Raw genomic sequence first — 14351 nt, 5'->3', positions numbered from 1 at the left:
CCATGATTATAATTTAGGCAGGAAGAAGATTAGCATTCTTTGACTACTTATTGTATGCCAGGCACTGTGATAGCCACTTTTACATGGATTAATCCATTTCATGCTTATTTCAAAGACACAACTATAGAGGCTCAGAGAAGTAAAGCGTCTTGACCAGATCTGCCCCACTAACCTCACTGTTTCCTATAAATTGCATGTAGACCTTAAATTCCTTTACAGGGCAGGAGACATTTAGAGGAAAGACAGAGGACCCAGCCTGATTTTAAATTTATAAAGGATATTATGGTTGGTTTTGCTGCTGGACATTTTTGTCAGTGACTCAGCCGGGCATTAAAATCCTGCTGACAGCTGATCAGATTATTTCCAGATGAGTTCTCCAGAACTGTATAGTAGACAAGAGGTCAGGAAAGGCACCAGCAGGCAGCAAAACGGGGTTTGTGCTTTGGTGAGAGAGACACAAAAGGAGCGGCAAGGTACTCTTCAGATCAGGCATGCGTTTCTGGGAGGGATAAGGGTATACTGCAGAGAAGTGGGAAACAACCTGTGTCTGAGGTAAAGAAACAAGGGGACTGAGAGAATGAAATTAAAAAAAGAAAGGCACTGTGTATCCTCAGAATCATAGCAAGGCCTGAGCTAGAGGGAACACTGGCTTGTTGTTTCCTATTTAGGCAGCTCAGCTGCCAAGTCTAGGTATGAAGCAGGGTCATATTGAAACCCAGATGCTGACTCTCAGCTCAGCAATCCAAACAAGAAACCAGCAAACCCAGGGATCCATCTCTAAAGAATGCCCAGATACTTGAGCCGCGTGACTCCCACTAAAATCCACGGGAAAACAACTGCATCTTTTTGCAGCACTTTGAAAATGTGTTCTTCACCTCACGGGCTGCAGAGTTGCACCGTCCACATTTCAGGCTTTCTGCTCGAATAGGCTCGCCTCCCTCTGCCCTGTCCTGAGGTGGACTGTGTACCATTCAGATACAGGGCCTACTGGTTGTGGGAAAAGGCCTTGAGTTCTGAAAGGGGTTACTTGCTTTAGAAATCACCATGTATCAGTGGGGTGATTTTAAAATTTGTTCAGAAATTCTTCGAAAATCTTCCCTTAGTCTGGCTGGATTCAGTGACACACTTCTAAGCAGAATAAAACAGAAGTGATGGTGTGTGGCTTCCAAAACTAGGTCATAAGAGGGTTCCCTCTTCGCTCTCTCTTGGATCACCTACTCTGGGGGGAGCCAGTTGCCATGTTAATAAGGCAGCCTCCTGGAGAGATCCACATGGCGAAAACTCCTCCCAATAGCCATGCGAGTGAGTCATCTTGGAAGAGGGTACTGTAACCCCATTCAATCCTTCAGATGATGCGGTCCCAACTGACATCCTGACTGTGACCTTACGAGAGACCCCAAGCCAGAATTACCCAGCCAGGCCACTCACAAATTCCTGATCCGCAGAAACGGTGAGATAATGAATGTTTTAAGTCGTTAAGTTTTGGGGTAATCTGTTATATGGTGATAGATAACTAATATAATAGTGCATTATTATCGTTTTCTTTGAGACTTCAAAATGTATTCTCTTCCCTCTACTCTGGATTCACTGATGCATCATAATTTCATGATCTCCATCCTGCCTCACTCTAGTCCTCTAAGCTGCCTGGCATTCCATCCCTGGGCTCTGATCAGTTCTGGTTCCTGTTCTACACTGGGGCTATGACTACCATCCTCCACGCTCCTCATACGTCTGACCCCAAACACTATCTCTCCTCATTTGGTAGATGATCTGACTCCTGTGTTTACACATTTGCCAGCCGGATGACCCACGGCAGGTTATTTACCTTCTGGTCTCAGTGTCTTCATTTGTAAATGGAGATTAATAATGATTATAACTACCTCACTGGGTCATTTTTAGGATTCAATGAGATATAGAACTCATGAAGTGATCCACATATGAACTCAAAAAAATGAGAGTTGCTCTTATGTGAAGAAGTAATATTGCATAATAGGTAAGAATATGATCTGGGGAATTGGATGGCCTAGGTTTACATCCCAGCTACATAATTTATTAGTTATGTAACATTGGGCAAGTTACTTAATCTCACTGTGTTTAGTTTCACCATCAGTAAAATGGGAAGGATCACAAGTGATACTAAAAATAGCAACTTCTGAGTGCCATTATGAGGATTAAATGACTATCTGTGTAAAGTGCTTAGATGGATGCTGATACTTATTAAACTCTACAATTGTGTTGATATTATCATTGTTGTTATTATCATTTCAGTGATAAATGATAAACCTCCAGCTAAACTTCAAAATCCTGCCATCAACTCTCTGCCTACGTATTCTTTCCTCGTCTCCTTCGGTTACAAGGGTACAGATGGTTAATCTCCCCTTTAGCTCTGGACCCCAGCACCTCAGGGGCACTCTAGGACTTATTTCATTAATTATCTCCTCTCCATCCCTAACTCCATTTCTACCATAAACATATAAACAAACTCAGGTCTCTCCCATCTTGAAGAAAAAAACCCTCAAATTATGGCTCCCTTTGGCTACTCATGTCCCTTCTCCTCATCCCAGACAAACCTCTAAAAGGTAGTTTCTACTTGCCATCTCTACTTCTTTTTTTTCCTCCTCAACCCATTGAAATATGGCTTGATCCTCCATCATGCTTCTGAAACAGCTCTGACCAGTGATACCAATCATGTCTGTCTTGATCAACTGGATGAACACTTCCAAGTCCTTATCTTCCTTAGACTCTCAGTTGTACTTGGCATTGCCCTTCACTCAGTCCTTCTAAAACACACTCTTCCCTTGGCTTCTAAAACACTCCCTGGTTTTGCTCCTCCCTCTTAGCCCTTCCTCTGTTCTCCTTCGCAGGCTGCTTTTCCTCTGCTCTCCTTTGCAGGCTGCTTTTCCTCTGCTCAACCGTTAAATATTGGCTATCACCAGGATCCGGGATATCATCAGGCCCTCCTTTTCATCACTCTACATACTCTGCTGTATGTAGTGATCCATCCACTGCAGTGGCTTTAATTATCATCTATATGCAGACACCTTCTGAATCTAAGTGGGTAACCAGATCTTTCTCACTGTCCTGCTGGACATTTTCACATAGATATTTCAAAGGAACTTTGAAATCAACATGTCCAAATCCAAACTCAACACTGTGTTTACTGAAACTGTATTACCCATGCAACTGAATGTAGCCCTGAACCTGAGTGTGGTCCAGGATTAGCTAGCATTGGCTCCTTCATGACTGTAAAGACTTGGGTGGGTCTCCTTGTCTCAACTTCTCCTCTCACATCCTCTGAATATATCTTATCTAACCTAGTCATAGAAGTCTAATGAACTCCATGTAAGAACACTCCTGGGAGGTTTTCTGAGCTTACAATATGAAGTCACATTTGGCTTGCATTTGAAGTAAATGAAAAATGTATTGAGTTGAAAACTACACTAGAATTATCAATTGCATTATTAAACTTGATTTTTCAAAAGAACACTTGCCAATTAAATGTAACAACTCTTAAAGGTTATAATAGTCTGAGAATATATATGTAGCTTAGGGAAGACAGAAGATATTGAATGTCAAGATAATTTAATAACCACATAAGATGATGCTTTGGAAATCTACCTTGTGTTTTCATCCTCAGGCTAAAATGAAAAGTGCTTTTTCTTGTGATCATGTCTAGATTTGTCATTTGGCATGTGTTTTGTTAATCTAAATTTGGGAAAAGACAAACCATAAAGGCTTCAGGAACTGTTCAATTACTTGAAACAATTCTGGTCAGATTGTTTTCTAAAGCAAGAATCTAAGTCTGAAATGAGTAGTATACAAATCACAATTCACTGGAATTTCTTTCTTGACTTAACACTGGTGACACTTTCATAATCATCATTCCAGATCAAGAGTATTTAGCGACAAAGAAAAGGGCTCAGATCACTCTCATTGAGTCTACTTTTGAGTTCAATTTACAGGCATAAGATATCTGCCAGTATCTCAACTAACAATAAAAACATAATATCATTAAATATTTTCTTATATATCACTTGGCATACTATTGGGTTGGCCAAAAAGTCCATTCGGGTTTTCCCATAAGATCTTATGGGATAACCCGAATGGACTTTTTGGCCAACCCAATACTAGTTAAGAGTATGGGCTTTGGAGACAGTGGATCTTGGCTTAGTTTTTTTTTTTATGGAATAAAACATATCTCAGCAGGCTAATATATGCAATCACAGAGAGCTTCCTCAAATAAGAGCTCAATAAATTACAATTACTATTATGATTATGCTCATCGAAGTTGTATAAAATAGAGCAAATGTTTTATAGTCAACTTAGAGATGAAGAAATCAAATCTTATAGAGTTTAAGTGACATGTCAATGCCTTATGTTCATGCAAAGTATTATGTTAGTGGTTACCATCAAACAAAGAAAACAATTTAATCCCTATTTTTGAGGAGTTTTTAATTAAGTTGGGGAAAAAGACAGTTGTGGGAGAACTATAATCAGGCATATGATATTGTGGGTGAAGCCAGGGAAGCCGTCTTGGTGGAAGGGAGCCTTGAGCTTAGTTTGATGGAAGTATAGGATTATGGGTTGCCATAGAAGAGAAGAGCAGTAGGAATAATATGGAGACATCACAGAGGTGGAGTTAACCTTAAGAGCTGGACAATATTCATTTTCAGGTCTAATGGCAGGGCAAAAGATTGTTACTGTCTCAGTATTCATAGCATTATTCTTCACCAAAGTCTGTTGTTTTTATCTATTAATTGAAAGATTTGGTTAAACAGAGTTGAAGGTATTTAAATTTAAAGAATCAAGGCTAGTTCTATCACTCAGTTGGGAGGATCATGCATCTTTCAAAGAGGTTACAGAAGAGCCTCTTCTCATTCCACATTTCTTTGTCTCCATCCCCAACGTGTAGAGGCTTCACCATCCACCTCCTAACCTGAGCTGCTACATAAAAAAATAGTTTTATATTCAGATACTTGGTTAAAAAAATCCCTCGACTATAGCTACTATAGTATGATCAAGCTCTGTAATATGAGTAGAGATTAAGTTGTGGTAAAGTTGTGAACCAGATAAAATTTATCATTATATTTTTTCCATAATGTTTATTTTCCCTGAAGCCTGAATTTCATCATGGCCAATCCATCTCCTCAATATTTACTGAGTACCTACTATGTGTGTGGCTCTAAGTTGAACTCAGAATCCAAAGATACATGCCTTATATCTTTAAAGTCTAGTTAAGAGATCAGACTTGAAGGGAAGTAAATTTTTCAGAATATCTAGAAGCACACCCTAGGACAAATTTATCTTTCTTCTTTATTTTTAGGGCTAGTATTTGCCTTTATAGTGCCATTCCAAAGGTGTATTCAAATTCTAAGATGAATAGCAACTGTGATGTCTACTACTTCTATCAATAAAATAACTCTAGTAGTACTTGAATTTTCAGCTTCTAAAAGTGCTCATCTGAGAGCCAGCCCCACAGAAATAAAATGATCTATATTTTCTATTGGTTTGGATATAAATCTACTGTAATAAAATATCTGGCATAAGATATAAAAGCCTTTCTTTTATCCTTATTTTTTTATTTATTTCAAGTAAATTTCCTAGATTTTCCTTGACATTTATTTTGTGCCACTTCAATCTTATTCTGGAACATAGACATAGACTTGACCAAAAATGCAACAATCCTATTTTTTCAAATGATTGCATTTTGATAGAATTCTGAAGTGATCAGGATTTTTAATAATATGTTGGTTGTTTTTCTCTGCTACCTGATGTCTGATCCTATAAGGTTTCCTTTTTGATGTTTATTACATGTGTGTTTGTTTATATAAAATGGAAGAAAAAGGATAGAAGGTATTAAATCAAGCTAGCTATGAAAATTATTGTAACTACTTAAGAAGCTTACCAGACAGCACTTCTGTTTTAATGAATTTTAGGGAGATTTTCACCAGTGACTACATATTTCATTCAAATACTTCTTTTTATGACAGCCTAACATCATATTCCTTTTAAATTATCATTTAAATTATACATTAGAATAATAAACACATATTTAAATGTCCCTCAAACTATGTCATAAATCCTGTATACCAAAAACAGCACTTTTGGGAATTCCCTGGCGGTCCAGTGGTTAGGACTCTTCGCTTTCACTGCCGAGGGCCTGGGTTCGATCCCTGGACAGAGAACTAAGATCCCATAAGCCGCACGGTGCAGCAAAATAAATAAATAAATAAATAAATAAATAGAAAAGAGGAAAGAATCTATAGGAAAGAGAAAATCACGATTGGAAAGCGAATCACCTAAATAGGCCAGTACACAGATTAAAAAAAAAAAAATTAAATTAAAAAAACCTCACAAAAAAACAGCGCTTTTGCTCCAAATAATTTACAACTTGAAAAACAAACTCTTATTATATAAGAGCCTGAGAAGTCCTATGTGTATTCTGGTTTCCCAATTTTGGGGGAAAAACATGCCAGAGTGGTTGAAATTCAATAGATCTTGGTCAAAGATTTACTAAAAAATGAAAATACAATTGTTTTTCCTGTGCTCTCTACAACCTGCCAATTTTACTTCCTTTTCTCGGTCTCTCCACAAGTTCACATGGATCTTTGTGAGCCATGGCTTGCCTTTATTAGACCCCTGTGAGCAGGGACAATGAACGTGCACATTTTATTGAACTTATAAGTGGCTTTTTCTGCCCCCTGAACTGGGATCAAGACTAGTTTTTTATTGGGAAGTCAGACAATGTAAGTAAGTCCCGTTGGCATAGGCATATGTAAGTTCCTATTGGCACAGAACAGGTAAGAAATACAGGGAGAAAGAAAAGAAGAGTGAAAAAGAGGAGCACATGTGGAGGTGAAACCAGAGAAAAAAAGCTAGGATTGGAGGAAAATGAATTAGGGGTGATTCTCCCAACCCAGCAAGGCAAGTAAGTACAATATAAGTATTGTCTTCCACAATCATACAGAATTAGAAGACAAACAAAATGACACAGAAAGGCAGTAGGCCAGCATTCTCTGCAAATGATTAGGCAACTGAGGTAATTATATGGTTACTCTATCTTGAATAAAGAAATAATCAGCTTTCATTTATTCATAGTTCATCTGCATGAGAAAGTTCCAAAATTGAATAATAACAACTCAGGTTTACAAGAGAGATGCTGAAACTATGAACATTTAAAAATGACTTCTGAATCATCACGACATTTTAAATAGTTAATTCATTTGTTAATAAAATGAACTATTAGATGCTCTTGGTATTAGGGGGCATTTTAGCATATTCTAATTCTTTAAGAACTGTATTTGTTCTAGTTCGCAATTGATATATACGTAAAAGCCAACTTGGAATCTAAGGCAAATATTAACCCAAATACGTTCCATCAAAGACTAGTCCCAGATACTTTGAAAAAATTAGTATTACTTTTCCAGTCAGTTCTGCCAACATAACACTTTGGGAATTGCTGCTTGAGATATTCAATTTTTGTATGATACAAAACAGCAAGTACATTTTAGTTAAGAGAATATTACACTGATAAAACTATCTCATTCCTTATTCTACATATTCTGGATAAATTCGTGTTTCTACATGTAATTTGGTAGCAGAGTTATGGACATTTCTTGTCACTTAAAATAAAGTTATTTATCATTTAAATAAAGTTCTGAAGGATTCAAAGAGTGTTTATTTACTGCTTCCATTTCATGATCTTTGATTTTTAAATTCAAAGTATTTTGCATTGCATTTTAAAAAATTGCACATATTGTGTTGCACTGAAATAAGATGGTTTCATTATACTGCAACACAATAGAAGAAGCAGTTTAGGACCAGTTACTTCTCAACCTCGTTGATTAAAAAAAAAAATTTTTTTTTTTTTTTTTTTTTAACTCAGACAGACTTCATGTTACTTAGAAAGAACTGCGAAACACATTTATTACTCTATGGCAGGTCTTGATTGGGAATGGAGGATTGTATTGATGTGATATAGAGAAGCATTGATAAATAATTAATTGCTAAAATTATTGGGGACAAAAGAAGTAAATAATGCATGGCAATCTGTGTACATAGTTTAACCCATACCAGTGGAATTTTGGAAAGTATTACATAGGGGAAAAAGCCTGGTTGTTAGCAGGAGAGAAAAACCCTAGAAGGGAGGTGCGGAATGACCTGTTTGTGGTTTTAAACAAACGAAAAAGAGACCCTGGAAATAAGACAGTGACTCGGAAGAAATAGGACCAAATTATCTCTGGCAAAACTGTTGATTGATTGGTCAGTGTGTGGCTTCGGACATCAGAACAGGAAAGAGAGGTTGACAACCTGCTGAGTTTGGTCAAGGGCTTCTGAGTAGTTCCAGAGCGGGAAATAAAGATCCCAACTATGCTCACTCCTCACCCAAGCATTTAGCAAAAGAAAGGCCAACCAGGGAAGCCACAAGTTTGAATGGAAAGAATCTCCCTCTGTAGCCTCCTGTCCTAGGTGAAGGGCACTCAAATAAAGAAGCTGGAGACCTGGGGTGAGGGAAGTCCTCATTTTATGTATCAGTCAATGAATTCATGTTGTTAATTAATCTTAACATAACTGTGCCAAGAGCACTTGCAAAATTTGATGGGTGATAAAAGACCATTGCTTGATTCAAACCAAGAGGGTAGTTGATAAGTCTTACTTAGGACCTTTCCTAATCCTAAGAGTTGACATGGAGTTCACATAGATAGATACTGGAAAATAAACAGTCTCCCATAACTATTCCTAACATCAGTTTCTTTTTGGGAGGTGGGGACTGACAGAGTAATCCAGTATGCATAGTTTGAATTCTAATTTTATTTTACTCTTTTGATATCGCCTCTATGAGAAGTCACATACAGGGAGCTCCCAGGACTTACATCTCTTCCAATCAGGTCCTCCTGGTTTTCCACAATTCCCCAAGGGGCGATACCTATGGTACATATCTTCCCTCGAGACTTAGACGCATGGTCCTTCAAGGCATCTCCAACATGACGAATAACACCTAAGAGGAAAAAGAGAAGTATTACTCTTGCCTTTTAAAGCAATTACTTTCCATTGATCTAAAGGAAATTGTGGTAACTGTTTTTCCTAAGATTAAATGCACTGAATATAAAGTTTTGACACATTTCTACACGAACTACACGTGTTCAGGAGAGAACATAAACTTGCAGCTCTAATGCCAGATACATCTGCTGGACTTGTATATGAACTCTAGTAGTACATTTCTTATTCTATCTCATATGAAAAACAGATGTATACAATATCTATAAAAAGAATAAATACAGGGACTTCCCTGGTGGTCCAGTGGTTAGGACTCTGCACTTCCACTGCAAGGGCCATGGGTTCGATCCCTGGTCAGGGAACTAAGATCCCGTAAGCCGCGTGGCCAAAATAATGATAATAATAAAACTTCATTTAAAAAAAAAGAATAAATACGATACTTTAAACTTAGAGAATCTTTTCTTGTATTATAAGTATAATGATGTGTTAGTATGACTAAGAACTAATAACATGACAATATCCTATAAAAAGCATCATAAATAATATTATATTAAATCTATACCACAGTTTGTGTATGAGTTAGGGTCAGCAAATAGAGTAATTACTTAGCTCAGATTCTGTTAATCTTGATTTCACCTTCTTATTTATGGACACATAATGTGGAGACCCTGCTTGTAAAGAAAATGTTGATATATTCTGTGGAAAATTTATGTTAAAAATACATAAATACACCTTTTTAGACATCATTCTAATTATTTTCCTCTTCTGTCATAGTGGCCTTCCCATCACCACGCCTTTCCTCACCATAGTTAAGAGTGAGAAAATCCAGTTTACAAGATGGTAGGGAACTACCTTTTATCTTTGAATAAACCATTTAAAGAAGATATAATTTCTAATCTTGTAACTTCTCTCTCAAGTGATCATTTTTATAGAAGATATAAAATACATTCTCTAAGAAAAGATGTTTCCATTTATACTTCAAGGAAAATTCCACCCATTCTTCAAGGAAAAACTCACGCCTAGTTCCATCTCCTATATGAAAGCTGAGTTGGATTTGATTTCTTCTCCATTTGAACAGGGTTGCAGTTTGTATATTTTGAATAGTTCAATATGTCACTGAACATATTCTTCTTTGGCTCATAACCACATGTGAGGATGTCTCTGCTCAGAGTAAACTTACTGAGGGGAAGGCTGGAGATCAGCGGCTCACTCTCTTCAGGTGCCAGCACAGAGTGAGGGCTCAGGAACTGGGCACTGAACTAACTAAGCACACAAAACACACCAGGCAATTTAATCACAGGAGACAACAGACATGTGTGAACAACTCAATTCTGAAATATTCCTAAGATCAAACAGAAAGAGCCTCCTTTAAAAAAAATCAGACAACAGAGTAGTGTAAATAGCCACTAATCCATGCTGAGCTGTGCTGGGAGCGTTGGCAAGAATATCAATTTCACTTACTAACTCATCTATGGATCTTCTAAGAGAAAGTACTGATAAAGAAAACCAAATTACAAGAGTAAAGGTGTGAATATTAGTGTTAAGTTTTTTCCTATTTATATGCAAAACTCATTTGGGGTCCAGTCCTGGACAAGAAGGTTAACTTCATGGCAGCCCCTCCCTCCATCTGCCACAATTCCACCTTCACCTTTTACCCAAGCTGAGCGTTCAATCGAACGCTCAAAAAACCTCACTTAGAGTGCTGGATTGAACACTATGCCTGGAGAGAGGCAGAGGTGAACTCTTTGGTTTACAACATTTACGCTGTTAATTCTTCTTCTGATATTGGATGCATTTCACAAAAGAAGAAAAACAATAAACAATGTTCCAAGTTCCCCCAAACAGAAGATTGGTAAGCATTTCTTTTAGAAACCTTTGTGTTGATCTCCACAGGAGATGCAGGTTATGCCAGGAAAGCGAAAGACTGAATAATTCTAGGCAAATGATGCCTGTTAAACTGTGAGTGAAAGTTGGAGCTTAAAGCCTGAACAGCCACGGAAGAAAACTGCTCTGTAGATATTTGATCGCCACAAAGTAAACAGTAAAGAGCCGGCTGAGCAGGTCATTCTAAGATCATGTCACTACACAGACTGAGTCAGGGTTTCATATGACAACGACGGGCACGGGCGATATGCAGATTTCGCTGTGTAAATGAACCTACATTGTTGTGAGCTGAATGTTCCCAACTTCTAGGTATGGAGGAGAATTCTGAGTGCAGGTCTCACTCAAATATCACCTAAACTACAAACAAATGAATAAACAACATTGAGATAACATTCTATTTAAAACTAGTTGGTCCAGGGTTATGTTCAGCATGTCCCACTAACTTCAAATGTGTCCACATGCGCAGACTTTGAGTCTTGAAACAAGTCTGAATTAATTTACTGCAGCATTACCTGTCTCTTCCAATTGGCACTTCTGACTCAGGCTGGGGAAATATATCAAAACATTTACAGCATCCATTCCATTATCTGCTGCACATTCATAATGTTCTGCAGATAAGCACTTAACTCTAAGTGGGTTTGTAAGAATTGATTTGACAGCTTGCCTGGATCACAATATAGAAACTCATTTGGCAGGTAGAAAAGACCGCTTGGAGTTCAGAGTGGAGTGTGTCTTCTGTTGGTGCAGAGTTGATTCAATGAAATACTTTAAGTAATAAACACATATTACTCCAGACTTTGCTGTCACCCCAGATGGAAAGGGCATTCTGCAAAATCTAAAGCTATTTGCATCAAACTTAAAATCACTTAAAGAACAGAGTCTCCAATTTAGAGCAAAAGTTATTCTTTAAAAAATTACTGGATGCCTATTTGGCAACTTGAGGTATTGAAAATATCCTGTGAAATTCCATTAGTCGTGTTTATAAATTCTGTAGAGTCAAGTATTAAATATCCCAATCCTTTTCTTAAGTGTAAATAATTCTTCTTGGTTGAGAAATGACAGTACAGTTATCATTTAGGTAGAGGAAGGAGAGAGACTCAGTGAAAGGAGCAATAACCAGCAGGTGTGGACACACAGGTGTAGGGGATGAGGTGGGGGAATGTAAATATATTTAACCTCAGGGGAAAATGATCTTAGTCACAACATTCTCGTGGCCTTACGTTGTCCTTCTCTGTCCCACTTCCAATTACCTGTGTTAACACCTCCAGTGAATATCCATGCTCCAGTTGTCATGGCTGCTTTGATGAGACCTTTCCCAAAGACTTGCTTGAGTTTTGGCTGGAGTTCAAAGTTCTGTAGTCCCCCATGAACTGAGATGAGAAGCTTGGGAAGCTCCAACTGCCATTCCTTGGTCATCAGGTGTAGGAGGAGATCAGGTTTTGTATCGAAAGATACTCGTACGTACTAGAAGAAGGACGACCATTGATTAGGGAGACAGGGCAGGGCTGACTGCTTATCTTTACTGATTGCAATAATATGTATAGTTACTTGAAGAAAACGTCTTATAAAAACTAGATTTTTTAAAAGGGGCAAATCAATTGATTTACCAAAAGAGCCTTCTAGACAAAGGGATTCACCATTTTAAAAGGTTTTCTTGAAATTCTGAATGACTACAAATTTTTAAATTATTTAACTTTCTAAAATGCAGTGTAAACACAACTTTCCCTGGGATGGGTTCTTTGCTCAAAGGAAATCATATTTATATTTTACCAACCTTAAAATTTGTGCAACAGTTCAAATGTTGCTAACATTTTCAATATAAATAATCCCTCTATACCAACTGGACCTAGACATGACTGTTTCTGTGACTATTATTTTGAGAGGTTTTGAAAATTCTACAGTTCTACATAATGTAACAAGAATTTTAAAATATGGTAACAGCTGATTATATTTATTTAAATCTAAAAATACCTGCATACCAAATGTTTTCTTTATCTTTCAAAGAAAAGTGACAAAAGTCATTCCAATTATTTTTGTAGAATAGTTGAAAAAAATTGAAGTGCATAGCAGATATCAAGGTATTACCAGATGCAACTGGAAATAAAGTTATGATAAGTATATATAAATAAAATGCTATAAATACATATAATGATAAACATCTATATAACTATAACTATATATATATATACACACTCATTTAGGTCTTTAATTATATAAACATTTCATTTCTAGCTGGAAACAACTGGAATACTGGGCAAATGCACTTGAAAGCCTTTTGAAATGCATTGCTGAGCTGGCATGAAAAGAGAGAATATTCAGATACCTAAACAAAGTGGAAGCTGGAATCTCAGGAGGTAAGGAAATACCAAAGCAAGCTTTGGCCTTGAGGCTTTCTCCTGAATCCTGGAAGACCATGAGCAGCTGCTTTGGTAGCTTAATGCAGTATGGGGGTGCCTCAGTGCCTAAGGAGAGACCCCACATAAAGCGGGGATACTTCAAAGGGCTCCACTCTCAAGTGTAAGGAAGAAAAATAAATAAGGCTGATGGTCAGAAGAACAGAGCAAGGAAACTTGCCTGCCTCAACCTTGACTCTCAGCAGATGGGAAAAAAAAATTCTCCTCTGGTTATTTATAAACAAAAGTGGGTCCTCATACAGGTTCTGGTCCACATTCACACTCTCAGTGTGGTTTGAGAAACATCAGAGTATTTAATATAAGGTGGTTCTGGTGGGGTAATGGCTCCAGATAACTGTCAGAAGCAAATGCAAATTCTCTGTGGAGGAATACATCATCAACCCAGGTCTCAAATAATTCCCATGGGAAAATAAGCATTTCATTGTAAAAAAATAAAATCACAAATTACAAAAGGAAGTAAAGCAACATGAATGAGAACCAAAAGACACAATGGGTAGCAGAATAAGATCCTCAAAGATACTGAAATGCTCAGACAGAGAATATAAAATACCTACATTTAATATGTTAAAAAACATAAATGAGAAAATTGAACATATGAATAAAGAACAAGTGATTATAAAAAATGATCACATACATTTGAAAAACAGTAAAAAACAGAACTTCTAGAAATTAAAATATAACAATTTAAATAAAAAATACAGGGGATAAATGAAACTACAGATCAGACATGTTAACTACAGATCCAGAGAAATAAGCCAGATGCAGCCTAGAAAAATAGAGGAATTGAAAACATAGAAGAAAATTTGAGAATTTTAGAGGATGTAATCAGAATTCTAGATAGAAATAAGAGATAATGTGGAAGAGGCAATACTTGAAGAGATATTGGTTGGGAATTTCTCAGAATTACTAAAAGATACTAATTCTCAGATTCAAGAAGCTCAATGAATCCCAAGCAAGATAAATAAAAAGAAACCCCACGCACAGATACCTCATAGAGAACACCAAAGGGTAGGGGGGAAAAGCCTTCAAAAGGAGCTATAAAAAAAGACAGATTAC

At 37.1% G+C, this 14351-nt stretch overlaps 1 protein-coding gene across 18 annotated transcripts in view; it reads right to left on the bottom strand.

Annotated features, from left to right (window-relative positions):
- Positions 1-14351, bottom strand: part of TRPM3 (transient receptor potential cation channel subfamily M member 3) — an 829755-nt gene that overhangs the window by 220615 nt on the left and 594789 nt on the right. For all 18 annotated transcript variants that reach the window (XM_068553750.1, XM_068553755.1, XM_068553753.1 and 15 more), the window contains exons 4-5: positions 12132-12345; positions 8874-8998 (exon numbers count right to left, since the gene is read on the bottom strand). In XM_068553750.1, coding sequence (XP_068409851.1) covers positions 8874-8998; positions 12132-12345 — 339 coding nt within the window. The remainder of the gene's footprint in view (positions 1-8873; positions 8999-12131; positions 12346-14351) is intronic.

This window comes from Eschrichtius robustus, chromosome 10 (assembly GCF_028021215.1).
Source record: "Eschrichtius robustus isolate mEscRob2 chromosome 10, mEscRob2.pri, whole genome shotgun sequence".
Taxonomy (NCBI): domain Eukaryota; kingdom Metazoa; phylum Chordata; class Mammalia; order Artiodactyla; family Eschrichtiidae; genus Eschrichtius; species Eschrichtius robustus.
This window is presented reverse-complemented; position numbering and strand designations above follow the sequence as displayed.